This window comes from Amblyomma maculatum, chromosome 1 (assembly GCF_055883805.1).
Source record: "Amblyomma maculatum isolate TAMU_Amacu chromosome 1, ASM5588380v1, whole genome shotgun sequence".
Lineage (NCBI taxonomy): Eukaryota > Metazoa > Arthropoda > Arachnida > Ixodida > Ixodidae > Amblyomma > Amblyomma maculatum.
In genome coordinates this window covers 341,359,107-341,374,634 of record NC_139344.1, presented here as the reverse complement: position 1 = coordinate 341,374,634, position 15,528 = coordinate 341,359,107, and the positions used below count along the sequence as shown (strand labels likewise).

Here is a 15,528-nt window from a genome sequence, read left to right as displayed (position 1 = left end):
GTAAACCCTTGCTTATTTTTAACATGCACCGATATAGACTGTATTTATAAGCTGCAATTATACTTATGATCTGGTGCCTAAGGAAAAAGCGCTGCTACATGGGAGCCAGCCACCAAATCTGAGGTTGAATTCTTAATGAGCAGACAGTTCTCTGCTTGTTACTCCAAGTGTGCTCTTTCAGGAGCAGTCAAGATTGTCACCATTAAAATATTTAGATTCTCCATCAGCCATGGCAAAAGGCACGTCAAATAATGGCGACGGCTAGGTCGGTGTCTTCCCAGGCGAAGACATGCTCCACTGCAATGCATGGAGGAGTGGTTGAAAAGTTGGATCGGTGATCATGAGCCTCAACTTGCCTCCGATGCTGCACAGGCAATGTGGATTTCTACTTCTAAAACAATCTCCACCATGTCTCCACCAGGGGCAGAGATCAGTGTTCTGAAAAACGCATCGGGTAAATACATCTAAATGTGCTGTTGAAACTCTTGCCGGAGTGCATAACCTAATTAGGAAGAAACTACTTTCACATCTTATGGCCTGTCTGTGGCAGATTCTGCAAAATCTCATTAATTCAGCCTTCAAAGGTCTAGGGACAATGAATTGTAGAAAGGCCCTAGAAAATTGCCGTAAACCATTTTCGTTGCAGTATATTTATCAAACACCTGGAATATGGTTCATACATAAGATGAAAGTTGAGCAACGATTATTCTTGGTTCAAGTGCTTTGTTTTTGTGTATGCTGTCAGGAGTGTTGAGAATTGCTCCAAAATCGGGTCTCAGTGACCTTTTTTTGTAGTGCAAGGCCATAGAAGTGGTGCCACTCCGAACCGCCCTCCCTCTGTTTTAGGTTACTTCATCGTATGCTCCGAGGACTGCGCGGTAAAGCGTTTTAACTTGAAAGTTTTGGGTCGTACCTGATCCTGTTTGAACTAACGGTGGAAGCTTACCAAAGTCCAAATGAACGTAGTTGAATTGTTTGAGCTCCCAAAATAACTGGTCGAATGAAGATTTTACTGTACAATTCAGGTTCCGGGCTCTTTTCCCAACGCATTTACGGTACACAAAAATCTGTGCTTGCAAACTTGTGTCCTCCCGGGCTTCAGTGCAGGCCACCTATTGACAACAAAGTTGTGGGGCTGTAACAAAATGAATAACCATTGCCCTTCTGTGTCAACCTCACAACTCCCATTGCTGATAATACTCAAAAACAAAGTACAAATCCAATTGCTAAGTTCTTACTTTAGGATTCCATTGGTCAACGTTATGGCAGCTTTGTGTACAGCCTCGTCCACTTCTAGGTATAACACTGTCACTGCTTTTAGAGGGCCATTGTGTCCGACATGTCAATGCAATAAAGCGAAGTGGCTGGCCATGCGAAGTACCACCTCAGTGTCCGTCTGTGCTTGTATAGATTTGCTTCGATATGCGCCTGCATCGGACACAATGTTGCTTTGAAAGGAGTGACCTTGTTATAGCTAGAAGTGGATGGCCCTGTACATGCCATCACTCACTCTTAATGAGATTGCTAGGGATCACCTCGCGACTCCATGTCCATCGACCTCTGTCAAAAAGCACAGCCATGCTAGAGAAAAATTTGGAAACCTGCAGATTTGATGCACTGGAACCAACTGGCTTCTTTAGGCAAACACTAGAAGAAAAAAAGAACGCCTTTTATTCAACTTTGGAATGACAATGGCTTGGAACGCAAAAAAAAAAAAAAAAAATGAGAGATGCCATCCAAGGTTACCCAAGCACCGGCAACAAACACTCGTGGCACAGAGGCACACACAAACACACACACAATTTTTGTAGCATGCCATGCAGTTAACTGCCTCCTTCAAGCACACAAAAAGTATGCTGTGCACTTCTCTCCCCTCGTGAATCAGCCAGACGCGTCCTTGACATCTCCCTTGCCTCTTGTTCATTGTACACAGCTGCTGATGAAGTAAAATTAAGTAAACTGCCTCCTCACAGCTCCTTGCTGCCAAAGCCTGCTGCAAAGTACACTGGCTAGAATCAACTTTTCATTGGAGCACAACTAATCTGAACCACGACCGTATGTTATTCAAGCAAACTTGATACAATTCGTACAGCATAGCATAGAAAAAATGCCTCCAAGGACTGTTCTTAGGTCACTCTAACTGTGGAGAGCAACTCTTGTGGGAAAACTTATCCCAAGCCAATTCCTTCAATTCCATCCTGGGGACCACAGCTGCTTGCTGCAGATGTGCAAGCATAAACACTTCCTCTGATAAAAACACTTTTAGAACAAAGTTTTTTCCTCATTGCACATACATAAGACTGCTACAGCTGGGGGGAGGGGCGGTTCTGGCTGACACACTAGGCGAGCACGGGAGGCAGGCACTGCAAGCTGAGTGTGCAAAGCTGACTAGAGAGAGGCGGTGATTGTGTGCATCTTTTCAGCCAGTTCTTCCTTTTTCTTCTGAATGGTGGCCTCAACGTCCAGGTACTGCTGCTTGCTCATGCGGCCGGCCATGAACTTCTCCAGCTGGGCCCCATGCTGCTGGAACTGCTCTCGAAGGAGCTTGTCTAGCCGCTGCAGCTCGTTTACCTGTTAGGTGGGCAATAACAAATCCTCAGTCCTACAAGTTTCATTAGGCCTTCTGCATTACACTAATTTCTGCATTGGTTATGAAAAAATGCAACTACTAAATGATTAGAGTCGTATCGGTTGGCAACTGTGAAACCTACAGTTGCCAATCGATACGACTGATCATTTAGACACCATCACTAAATACTTTATATACAGAGTGCAAGGAATGCAATGTTTAATTTGAAAATTAAACCAATAGCAGCATTGGTGGGACTGGTTAGTGAGCAATATAAAATAGAGTGCATAAGAACTTTGCAAGCGTAATCGAGAATATGCTAAAGGGGGGATGCAGGGCTAAAGGGTCAAACTGAACTGTTGCACAAATTTCGACTAAATTTTCAGGGCTGGCGCATGTTCCTCTTATTAGAGCATATTCTAAGTTTCATCATCTTAGCACAAATAGAAAAGAAAAAATTGTACCTGTCGCAATGAGTAACTAAGTGTCAGCTTAGGAAAACTATCATTTCAAAACTCATGAATCTGTACTAATTATTTGTGCTTACAGAACTTTTAGGTAGTTCATGGTACATGATAAGACCAATTTTGGGTTCATTATGACATTTTCGTAAAAATCTGGGCACTTTAAAAATGAACTTTACTTCTCCGTTGTTGTTGTTTTGATATTTGATAATTTTTTTTTTCTTATCTTGTTCCCAACATAATTTTAGTCCAGCAACCCTAGAAAGCAGCCTTTGGCAAAAGAGTTCGAGAACAATGGCTTCCTAACGGTTGTGTTCTTGCAAAAAGTGCAAAACAGAAAAACGAGTTGAGATTTCAGAACATGCTATCCAAATTTACGGCCTAAATTAATAAATCAAAATAGCCTGTTGCATATGTTCGGCCACCCATTTCAACACGACTCTGCTCTGTGGCGATTGCTACAAGTTGCTTCCTTTTTTCTCAGCTTTACAGCTCCTTGTCTGCATTCGTGAAAGACTTTCCTTGGTTACTTGCTGGGCCGTGTCTCTTCGTCTAGGCTCCATATTCTACACTAGCATGTCGAGAACTTTGGTTAGCTAGGTTTTCAATGATGCGAAAACAGCATTGGAAGGCACCAGCCAATGCGCTGTTTCCAAGGCGCAAAATTTGCCTTTTCTTTCTGTTTTCATTTTTAGCTGTCTGCTGTACTCTCGATAGCATGTTCTTTCAGACCAGAGCACGCACGCACGCACACACACACACACACACACACACACACACACACACACACACACACACACAAAAAGAAAACATTCAAGCTTTGGGACACACTTCGCATTCAGCTTATTGCCCTCTATCCGGATGCGTCGATTTATCAGCATTCATAGGCGCTTTCGGTGGTGAGTGCATCTCACAAAAATTTTTCTGTTGTGCGGATGACAACCAAATTTGGTGAGAAGTTTCTTTAATATGAGCACAATCCGAAACAACAAAATTTTAAAATCATCTTTTTTGTGGTGAAAATTTTGGTGGTGATTTTAGCCCCTTATCCTCCCTTCATAACTGAGCTTGCTCATTTAGCAGGATGTTGTAACAAAAATCAATGCTCGATCAGCTCTAGAAGCTGAGAGATCCTTCTAGTAAACTTGACAGCCATAATTGTATTTTGAGAAAAATGAGGGAGGACAAACAGACAGGAGGTACAAATAATTAGAGCTATAGACCAGAATTACAACTAACAGCTCATCCAACAAATAAAAGGCGTCACAGGCAGATATGCCAAGTATGGGCTGATTTTTAAAATGCATTGGAATGACATTCGAAATACCCACTTCAGCTCCGATCATACATTGTGAGACAGTAGGTAGCGCCACATTACTAACATACCGGCTCTGCAGCTTCGGCACTTTCGTGCTTGAGCCTGGCAGCACAATCGGCCAGCGACTGGGTCAGGGTCTTGTGCTCGGCGTTGATCTTCTTCAAAGTTGCCTGGAAACCAGTGGCATCCCTGCCCGACTTGTACTTTGTCAATGCATCGTCATGCTGGGTGTACAGGTTAGCTCGACGGTCCTGAATGGTGGCTGCCTTCTCCAACAGACCACCTACTTGCAGTTTGCTCTCGTGGACTGGGTCCTGCATCAAAATAAGCAGGAGCAATTCGAGAGTCAAAGAAACCCCCCCCCCCCCCTCCTCCTTTTCCTCTTTGTAACCTGAACTTCTGATATACGCTGTTTCCTTTTCACTGCAATGTTTGTCAGTCTCAAAAGTCTAACATGGCTCCAAATACAAACCTTGTTGATGGTGAAATCCAACCTGACGTAGATCACAACAAGGAGGAACAGCAAGTAGAGGACGATGACAACCAGGAAGGGTTCCTGAAGCATGTACAACTTCTTGAACTTGTAATGAATCTGCAAGTGAAAAAGGAAAAAAACAGACGGCAAAACGATTAGTTAACACGCACAACAGGAGCTAAAGCCTGCTTTTGCCGATGCTTGTGTGCTCAAGTGCTTGCGTGTACAATGTACAGCCTTTGTACTATAAAGTTTAGAGCCAAGGGGGTCTACTTCTGAGCCATACTATGTGGCTGGTAATGCATTTCCAGGTTTCAAAACTTGCAGAAGGCAAGAAGATTTTTCGTTCTACCCTCTCCAATGACAAGGACTTTCATGATTGTTAAAGAAGTCATAATATACAGCTTAAAAGCAAACCCTCTGGGCTCTAAACTTCTCACAAAGGCTGCGCAAATGCTGAAAGCTCAAATCAATGACGTGGCTTTGCATACCTGGAAGTCTTGGATATGCTGTTCTACTAGGTTGGCTTTCTCCAGGACAATGACCGGACGTCCCATGGTGTCCAAATAGGTGTAGTGACGTTGGTTGGGGTGACGCTTCACAGGAAAAGGCACATGAAGCTCGATGTCCCTGGTTAGAAAAGAAAAGCAGAGGGCTTAACGTGCGGGTCTTGAGCAAGAGGGCTGTAGTATGTGCTTCCCAGGAACAAAAAGGACTAGGATAACCCGCTACCGATAGGTGGTGAAGGGTGGCTATTCCTGGCCCTATGGGGCTGGGACAGGTTGGTCAACGGCGCTTACAGCGGGGGCTAGCCTGCCACTGAATTTTTATCTGTTGTAGGCCGTCATTGCACCCGCCATCACTTCGGTGGTGGACGACGGCTGTTGCAAGTCTTTCTCTCCCTCTTCTTTTTCTTTCTTTTCTGTCTGTATGAGGCAGCGGAGGTGGCTCAGCTACAGAGCCAGTAGCAGGCCCGTGCATTTTCTTTTCATTCCTCCTACAGTCGCAACAACACCAACAAAAGGACTAGGTAATTTTACCACCACAAGAGGCACAAACATTAAATTCTTTGCCCTCGGTAGCTGCACCGGCACTAAGTGAAGCTTAAGCATGTTACACAATGGACTCCCGCTAGTTCGGACTTGCCCAATTTAAAATTAACTCTCACAGCCAATTTATTTGAACTTTGCATATTTAGAGAACATGTTTTGCCCCTTAAGTATTATTTTAAAGCATCACACTCTATAATTGTTCCAAGGGCTGTTGGTTCCAATCTATGACACCTGTTCATTCTTAGAATGGACAGAACTGGCTTTCACTACAACTTTTACATTCCTCTCCTGCTCAGAAATGCACGCTTGTTCCATTAACTGCAAATAAAGTAGCGCTTAGTGCATAGAATGACATTCTGCAAAGGTGAAGAGCTTGTGATGTGCTTACGAAGAGCCTTCAGGGAGAATGATCTTGACGGTCGCCTTGTCAATGACACTGTCATCAAAGATGTGGTCGACAAACCGCATCTGCAGCACGTACTGATCACCTGCAAGAAATAAAAACTAGTGTCGGTCACAGAGTGGCCCGAAAAGCCACTACACAGTACTTCTGCAAAAACTTGCAGCCGAATCTACGCACCTGAGTTGTAAAGGTACTCATAGGTTGGGACGTAGTAGCCGAGAATGTAATGAGTCTTCCAGCCACCAAACAGCGGGAACCTGGGGCGCACATCTAGCTCTACAGAGTCGTGCAAAACCCTCATGTGACTCGTCGAAATATTCCCAATTTCATCCCGGTAGTAGACGTCCATGGCAGACGCTGGCAAAATGGTCTGCACAGAATTTATAACATAAATTACCACTCATGTTTCCTGAAAATTTTTTCCAAGTCTTGGTTTTAATGATGTGCTACCCCGGGCAACAGCAAAAGCCCAGGCAACTGCTGCCAGACAGGTATGTAAACAGTAATGTAATTTGGCATTGTAGCCTGTAACTTGGTGGTGACTAGTAGCAAAGCACAGTTCATGGCGGCTTCTATGCAAAGCAGACTACACCTAGCAACAGCCTGGCGAGCAGCACACTGCCAATACATGGGCAGGAGGCATGTCGCTGCAAAATGCATGCACCTAGTGCCAGTGCATCATACTTCTAGATTGCACATTACCTTAACCACAGCAAAGTGTTGTACAGGTGGAGACATAAGTAAACAGAGCACGCTTTTCAGTTTAAATATTTGTCCGAATGAAAGGGCACTGGCGTCTACTACCGGTTCACACATACCACGGCCGCCAGTTTAAATTATGCAGCGCACGAGAAATTTAATAGTGTGCTTCGTTTACTTTTGTCCGCACTGGTACATAAAATTATTAAGTCAACTACTTTGCAACCCCCTTCAAGTTCAATATATCCGGGATCAACTATATTAGAATGTTGTTACTTCTTACCCGGGAAATTGACCAATAGCATCAGTTTGTACTGAAAACTAGCAATCATGTGACAGATACTGCTTGCAGAGAGAATTCACCTACCTTGAAAGACTTGACAGAGGAGACACCGTTCTGATCTCGCTGGTACTCGTAGCGGGAGAAAGAGCCCTTGAGGATAGCCCCAGTGTGACGCAGGTCAATGACCTCCTCGACAGAGATTACGCCCCAGTGGGATACTTCTATGGCCCTGTCTAGGTTTGTGACAGTGAGGAACGGGTTGTTGTTCTCATAGTGCACGGTCAGCTTGTCCTGAAAAACCAAGGAGAAATAGTCGGTGAGCATAGAATACTGCAAAAACAAGGTGATGATATGGAGTTGTAAATTTTCGCTCTCTTGTAAATACTGACACTGTAGGAAGTATCATGTTTTACAAGAACAGTGAAAATGCACCAAACAATTAACTGACAGTTGACAAAATTACTGAAGGCAGCTTTCAGTAAAACTGTTTTCATTTCTTGATGCATTTAACAAATTTTGAGGGTTTAGAAGTGATATAGCTATTCTCAAAATTTCAGTCTTATCGCAAGAATGTTTTTTTTTATACGATTCCTGCAAAAAATTTGCAGAGTTAAGATATGGCAGAAAGCTGGTTAAACACTACTTTTACATGCATAGGCCAAGCAATTCATAGGATTTTTATTTGTTTTTTTTTTCTTTTTTTGCAGAACATAAATTCTCAGTTTTGGATACTTGCATTTCAGTATATTTCTACATTTTGAAGATAATTTCATAGAGAATTATACATCACAAAATTGAAACACAAAAATGCCTCGACTACAACAGTATTACATAGGAGTGCAACAAAACAAACAGCTTCAAAGAGATAAAGCAGTCCTATGCTCCATAAGGTGAGCATCCAGTCAGAAAACTGGAATGAAAGACTCCGATTATCCAACAGTTTCTGCAATATAAAAAGCAACCGCGGTTCATGAAACATCATTTTTAAAGTAACTCCCTTGTAGATTTCTCCTGTGAAACTTTGGAACAACAAAGAAAAAGCAATAAAAGCAAATACAACTAAAAAAAAAACAAGAAAAAACATTTCTTTTTTATAGCAATTATACACAATAGAACTGCATCTCCATTATGTTAATCCTAAACCGATAAAGCATACATTTGTTAAAGCTGGTTCAGTTCCTGTCCAACTTTAAAACAAACACAAGATGCAGAACAAGTAAAGGATGGAATTCCACGAACCCTTACCTCAGTGTAAGGCTTAATTTGTTCATAGGGTCCATAGGTAATCAGGTTGTCGGAGTGGGTCACTGGCTTGAGCTTGGAGAATGACTCAAGCTTGGGGGTGGGCAGGCTCACACGAGTCACTTGGGTTTCAGTGACATAGGGGCTGAGGAGGTAGTGATTTCCCTGATAGAGTGCCAGTTGGCGTTCAGCCTGGGTGATGTGCGTGGGATGAGGGGTGATCAGGTGACTGTAAGTTGTCTCCACTACCAGCTTTACAGTCTTGCCAGGAGCGAGGGGCGCAGGCAGCTCAATACGGTAATGGTGGAATCCCCTTAAGCAAAAATAGCATGAGACAGTGTCAGTCATGAAGCATGTTCTTTTATGAGAAACTCCATCAGACAAGTGCATGCAACTGTTCCTTAGATGGGTATACACCAGCTCTTATGAGAGGTGCTTTCAAATTGTTTTCGAACCCCCTGTGCACTTATTGATGTATGGAAAAAAACTTCAGTGCGAATTTTTGTGACCTCAATTAGAGTATATTGCTTCAATCTGATTGGCATAAATAGTGAGGGAAGACAGCAACATAGTGGAGTACCGCTGCATAACATGCACTCAAAACTGTTCTGCTTGTTGACTGTTTTAAGGAACAAAAAACCGCAAAACTCAAGGTAGCTTTCGATTACAGGGCGACACTAGAATAATTTTTCTCTCATGCTCGGAACAAGTTGCACCGACACCAGGTAGTAATAAAAGCAGCTGAATTAGCAGAAAACGAACTGGTGAAAATGACGCGAATACTTACTTTTGGCCTGGTACGGTGGCTTCCGAGACTTTAAGATCACTGTCTTTGTCGGTAGCAATCTACAAAAGGCATGAAAAAAAAAAAAAATGAGGGTACAAAGTTTGAGTTTCGGCGTGTAGCTACACCACCGAAACTGTTTCACATAGAAACCAAACCACTACCAGTAGCTCACGCTAACTTCATCATCGTCACAGGCAGTTTTCAGGTCAAACAATGCAAATCTCCTTTAAAGAGCAAAATAAATGCGAAGAATGCACTAAACGTCGCGTCTACACGCTTGGGCGGTGTACTGCACTGTACCGAAAGCATCGCACACTGACGTGGACACCTCCAGAACCGGCAATATGAAAGTAAGCAAAAACGCTGGAAGTAGGTTCGAACTTTACTCACGCCTGCTCCGATGAATGCCAAATGGTGTTTTTCTTCGGCAGTTAGTGCAACATAATAATGCTTGATGGGTGCGGAGCCCTTATTTTCGGCCGTAATTTTGGTGCTGATTTTAACAAGTTGCGACTGCAGGTCCACATTTCTGTCAACATTTGTGTTCTGCAGCGACGATGAAATAACATCATTGCACGACACGAAGGCAAGTAATGCACATATCGTGAATGCGGTGAACGCCGGACGCCACATTTTTGACGAGAAAGAGCCGATCAACAACGATTACCGGCAACTCCAAAGCCACCTAGTAAACACGGAGCGCCATGTCACCGCGATCGCCTCGGACGCGTAAACACTGTGGCGAAACGCAATTGGACGATGGTCGCGTAGGGTACTGTTAGCCCATTGTTTCTCCCTAGCTACCAAACAATGTTTTGATTGCTTTAAAAATTCTCTGAGAGAAATATTTTCTCTACTTTACATTTTAGCTACCCTGATTTAAAGAGCAGGCGCGTTCCCGCCAGATTTGAGCAGTGGCGAAAATGGCGACCGGCGGTGACGTTAGTCGCACCTTGAAAGAAGCGCTATGCGAAGCTTTAAATGCCATTCTTTCGCCTATACAAGAAATCAGGATGAACGCCGAAGAGCAGCTGAAGATCCTGGAAGTAACGGATGGTGAGTGAAGTGATCCTTGTATGGGTTTATGGTCAGTCATTTAGTAGTGCGACTCTGACCATGTGGAGTTGCTCTGTAAGCGGCATGCCTGAATGAAACGCCGGTATGACTCGATAGCTTGGGTCATGTCTCTTGTCGTCTGTCTGAAGAGCATAATGTCGAGGTATGTTCCGATTACGATTGTGTGTTCTGTATCGGTGTTTTGTTGATGTGACCGTAAAGCGCGTATTTTCGGTTAGCTAGCGGGCCTGTCAAAGGTCGGCTGTCGACCAAGTTGACTCATACCATCCGTCTTTCTTTTTCAGACTTCTGTGTTCACTTAGCAGAGTTGACGGTCGACTCACAGTGCCCATTTGCAATTCGCCAGCTGTCATCTGTCCTCCTAAAGCAGTATGTTGACACGCATTGGTCTCGCAACTCGGAGAAGTTCCGACAGCCCGAAGCGACAGACGAGGTGACTTGATTACTTCAACATGGAGTTTCAGCCCATGTCCACTGCGCACATTTCACGTTCTGGCTGGTTCGTTTTGGCACGAGCACCACCATCAGGCGCTACTGATATAATGTTGCATTTGCTAGTTGCTTTGGTAAAATGTAGGTTCTATTAACTTGCAGTTTTGCAAAACTGCATTCAATATATCTTAAAACTGAAACGGTTCAAGGGGAAGTAAACAGATGAATGTAATACCTTTTTGGGACAATGTAAGCGACATACGTTACAAGAGCACATGGATGGACGGACATAGCCAAAAAGAGCCCGACGTGCTAGAAATGAAATTGGCTAAAACAGAAGCTTGGGCAAGTTGGTAATCCATTTTATAGAAACGAAAACACAAAGACGCAGCGCTCGTCCTCGTGTTCACGCTTTCTCCTGGTTGTAGCATACACTGGCAATGTCCCATGAAAATACTTTTCATTATTTGTTTTAAGCTTCAACAGTTATGCTCAAAGCATTTCTGAGATACACCATTTTGTAAAAGCATGAACGAAAGGAAGTGCTGAAGACAAATTTGTGACAGATGCTAGCCACTACACATAGCTTGAATTGAGCCTTTTTCACGTCGAAGTATGTGTCATAGACATCCAGAAGAGCTCTTGCTGACATTGAGCATCGTAGGTGCATTGCTGTATGATCGTTCTAATATCACCTCAAGCATAGCACTTTTCATTGTATTCTTCCAGGCCATTAGTAGAAGGTTGTGCCTGTCTTGGTTGTCATGTGATGTTTCATTTTCGAAGGGGAAGTGATTAATCAAGCTAATTTTTCAGTTGAAAACATGATTTAGTTGGGCTGTACAGTACTTGTGGTTTCTCTCTTGAAAGAATAGTATTGGTGAGCTGTGCGGTGTCCCAAAGCCATTTCTAGTAAGCATTGCGGGCCCAATGTGGTGGCTTACAGTGACTACAGTATTCAACAGCTAAGCAGACTCCATTGTGGCCACATTTCAAGAGAATAAAAAGGAAAAACGGCCCAGAAAGTTGAATCTAACATGGGAGTCCTCCACTGCAGCACATCTCATAGCTCACTGTGTTGCCTTGGCGAGCAAAGGCTTGTCTATCATTAATAATTGGCAATTACAATGGGGTGTTCTCTATGATCCTGGTGTTCAAGGCAGTAGAAGGTTGGCCAAGACAAGGCAGTCAAGTGGTCAAGGCAGTAGAAGGCTGCATTGGTCACATGTAAAGACGCATGATAACCCTTCCTCAGAGTTCAGAGCAGTGGTAAAAATGAAAAGGAACTACATTTTGTTTGTCACTAACTCCGACGGATGTGCACAAAAGGACCTTGAAACCTTTGGAAAATGCTGCACTTCTCATGCAACCCCATTTTGTGTGCGGCCACTTTCTTAGCTCGGCTTTCTTTTCTGGGGCAGGCGAAGGCAACCATCCGGAATATCCTTCCCTTGGGCCTTAAGGAGTCGCTGAGCAAGTTGCGCTCCAGTGTAGCCTATGCGATCTCTGCCATTGCCCACTGGGACTGGCCAGAAGCATGGCCACAGCTGTTTGAAATCCTCATGCAAGCACTGACAAGTGGCGACTCCAACACCGTCCACGGAGCCATGCGAGTTCTGACAGGTGGGCCATTACCATTCTCAGCGCTTGGCCTGTGCTGGTGCTTCTGGTGCTTTTGGTGCTTTTGGTGCGATAATTATTTTCTGAGCCGACTGATGTGAGTTGTCACGAATTTGTTGAAAGAGGTGAAAAAAAGTAGCCTGGGCTTAACTCTGCTTAATCTGATTGAGGTGTGCGAGAGCACTGTTTTGGCATGGCTTGGTATGGTTTTGCTTGGCAGTTTAGCAAAGTGTGCGTTCTCCGAAATGAAAATCTGTTGGTTTTGAGGAAAGGAAATAATCATCGTTTGTCACTTCTTGGTGGACACTTAAAACTTCCAATTGGAGGTACATGCATTGACGGTTTGAATCTCTGTCTCAAACTAGCCTCCAGCTTGACTAGCAGATGGATGTTAAATGGGAAGTGAAACGGTATGACGAAAGGACGCTCGCATTACAGTTTTGATGCGAATTCATGTATCCGTCGCCGCTTCCTTTGGACACTACTGAGCCAAGTAAGGCTTTTGCCTTGATAGTGGGCGGTTGGCTGCTGTGTGCTCATTTGGGTTGTTTCTCCACTGTTGGGCTTGCTGACAGTGCACGTTTTTCATTTTAGTCAGACGAACTAGGCTGCTGTACTAATGGAAAAATGATGTTTACTTGTCCTTCTCTTGCACTTAATGCCTAAATGACTTTATAGCTCGCATTTTTCTCCATTGCTTTAGGAACTTTTCTGAAAAGCCTTTAGAAGTTTCGAGATATTTCATTGCTTGTAATTAAATATCCTGCAGCATATGGTAAATGAACTACCCATAGATATCTTGTGCTCTAGTTGCAATCATCACTTTACTTCAATTTCTGTCTCTCTTCCTTCTCCTTTCACCCTTCTCTGTGACTAGTTTGTCCCAGTTTGTTAGTACAGTGGATCAGCAGACATCACATCACCCATTTTCTGCATTCTTTTAAAAACAAAATTTTTATCTTAATTTTGCTTGGTATTTAAGGCAATCAAGGGATTTGCAATGTGCATGGTTTTCAGTGTGGCATGATCACTTAGCGGCCTATGTTGCTGCTTTTTCAGAGTTCTCTCGAGACATCACAGATAATCAAATGTTCCAAGTGGCTCCAGTTGTGCTTCCAGAGATGTACAAAATCTTTACACAGCCTGAGGTATAGTAGTGGACTGACGAATGCATTGGGGGGAAAAAAAAAGATGCTTATGGGTTGTTCTTTTTGTTTCTTTACAACTGACTTGCAACCTGTGAGCAGAAATACGGCATACGAACTCGTGGAAGGGCTGTGGAAATCTTTTCAACATGTGCACAGATCATTGCCGCCATGGGCCACATGGACAAGGTATAGGGTGGTATTTTATCCTTCTTTTAATTACGCTAGTTTGTATCTGTTATTATGTGTTGTGGATCACGTAACAATTTGTTCTTATCCTCCACCAGAGCACAACCAAGGCACTTCTGTATCCAATTTTGCCACAATTCACCGAGGCTCTTGTCGAAGCACTGAAGATACCTGATGGACCTACATCGGACAGTGGGATTAAGAAAGAAATCTTGAAGGTGGGTTTTTATCACCACAAGCCGAAAGTTTGTTTGTTTCAGAACCAATTAACTTGATTTGAACTTGGTATGCTCCTTCTGATATGACAAGGAAGAAGTATCCGCGTCATGCATGTAAATGCACCTAAATTTTCAGCAAGGAAGAAGAAAAAGAATATTCCTCACTTCATTCTTATTGTGGTATTATTCCTTGCAAATGAATATACCATTAACATTCATATTTTGAGAATCCTTATTTAAAAAACTAACAGGACAGTTACCACTCTCTAAGGCCAGATGCAGCAACAGCTGTTGAAAGGTATTTGTATTTCAGTAATATAGTGAAGCCAAGAATGTGACAGGAACATGCATACATAGTGGCAGACCTCTGTTCTTATGGGGGGGGGATTTAAGGGAATGGTGATTAAGCATGTAGGCATTTGTATTAATGTGAACACAAATCTGAAAGAGGAGCTTCAGACAGATCTGATGAATGTGGTTGTGTCATAATTTGGGGGGGAGCATAAAGAATGCACTAATTGTCCATGGTAAAATATGTGTGTGTGAAAGAGAAATACACCCAGGTTGCTCGTGTGCCACTCGAATGTTTTCATATTCATGGCACCCAGTGCTGTCGCATTAAAGCAACCACATGCTGCTATACCTCTGTACATCATGTACGGTACTGTCCATTGTTAAGGTGGGATGAAGGGAGGCAACTCGTTATTTTAAGACTCAGAGCGGTGCATATTAGTACACTGACTTGAAATAGCATTAGTCAGATATAAAGTTACACTGTGATATCTTCAATAGTTTTTGTTTTATCATAGTTAACACATTGTTCACACATTGCTTGCTCATGGAAAGACCAGCACAACTACAACATTGGGTATGGCCCTTTAGATTGTCTTAATATTTAATAGGAAGTGTGGCCTAAGTCAAGACATTCTTAATTTCTTTTTGAATTTTCCTACTCTTTCTTTAAAGGATGCAGTATGCACCTTCTCTTCATATTTAGAATGAATCATGGCCTAATTTCTCGTTATAGAAAAAAATGTAAGCCTAGACGGTAAATGTGAGACTGTCTTAATACAAAGCATATGTCAGCAATTACTGCGAAACAAATGGTATTCAAATCCGCGTATCCATTGCGGTGCTATGGTTTCCACGAGCAAGGTGATATGCTTAGAACAAACTTTTTGAGAAAACAGGCTTTAAAGTTCTAAACTAGCATACATTGCATATGTCCATATATTTATTTGGAGCACTTAGAATTTGTTCTTGGGTGAAATGTTCCAGTCCAACAGAGAATTCGTGTTGTACTTTTCTAAAATCAACCGTTTTTGCGATTTCTGCGACCTGATCCCCACATCCCTCCATTAAAGGGAACGTCTGATTGCATGACCTAAACACTTTGCGAAGTCCTGCTGCTGGCAATTGGCCAGAATGGGTGGCACAGCCGACCGTGCTTACTGCGCATTCGCCTTGTGCGATCGTTTGTCGCCGGCTCTCTCGGGAGTGCTTTATAAAGCACGGCACCCACGCGGTCTCATGTTCCCTTTAACTATGGACTGTA

General features: G+C 43.1%; 2 protein-coding genes across 2 annotated transcripts in view; one reads left to right on the top strand and one right to left on the bottom strand.

Moving 5' to 3' along the window:
• Positions 1 to 1,706: 1,706 nt before the first annotated feature.
• LOC146207599 (dolichyl-diphosphooligosaccharide--protein glycosyltransferase subunit 1) lies at positions 1,707 to 10,034 on the bottom strand. The gene is made up of 10 exons (XM_084588971.1): positions 9,683 to 10,034; positions 9,293 to 9,351; positions 8,509 to 8,818; positions 7,348 to 7,554; positions 6,459 to 6,651; positions 6,267 to 6,366; positions 5,318 to 5,456; positions 4,824 to 4,943; positions 4,420 to 4,665; positions 1,707 to 2,571 (listed from the first exon to the last, which is right to left on the bottom strand). The coding sequence occupies exons 1-10, from the start codon at positions 9,923 to 9,925 to the stop codon at positions 2,389 to 2,391; spliced, it is 1,800 nt and encodes a 599-aa protein (XP_084445097.1). The 5' UTR covers positions 9,926 to 10,034; the 3' UTR covers positions 1,707 to 2,388.
• Positions 10,035 to 10,187: 153 nt separating this feature from the next.
• Positions 10,188 to 15,528, top strand: part of Ipo9 (Importin 9) — a 41,758-nt gene continuing 36,417 nt past the window's right edge. The window contains exons 1-6 of the mRNA XM_084588958.1: positions 10,188 to 10,348; positions 10,654 to 10,802; positions 12,223 to 12,424; positions 13,481 to 13,569; positions 13,669 to 13,755; positions 13,854 to 13,973. Of these exons, the coding sequence (XP_084445084.1) occupies positions 10,216 to 10,348; positions 10,654 to 10,802; positions 12,223 to 12,424; positions 13,481 to 13,569; positions 13,669 to 13,755; positions 13,854 to 13,973 (780 nt within the window). The 5' untranslated portion in view covers positions 10,188 to 10,215. The remainder of the gene's footprint in view (positions 10,349 to 10,653; positions 10,803 to 12,222; positions 12,425 to 13,480; positions 13,570 to 13,668; positions 13,756 to 13,853; positions 13,974 to 15,528) is intronic.

Bases quoted from the DNA above. Each gene is read 5' to 3' on its own strand.
- LOC146207599 (XM_084588971.1), bottom strand. From the start codon at position 9,925: ATGTGGCGTCCGGCGTTCACCGCATTCACGATATGTGCATTACTTGCC. The intron at 8,819-9,292 runs GTAAGTATTCGC...TTTTTGCTTAAG, and splicing joins GCCACCGTACCAGGCCAAAA to GGGATTCCACCATTACCGTA. The intron at 6,367-6,458 runs GTGCGTAGATTC...TATTTCTTGCAG, and splicing joins TGAGTACCTTTACAACTCAG to GTGATCAGTACGTGCTGCAG.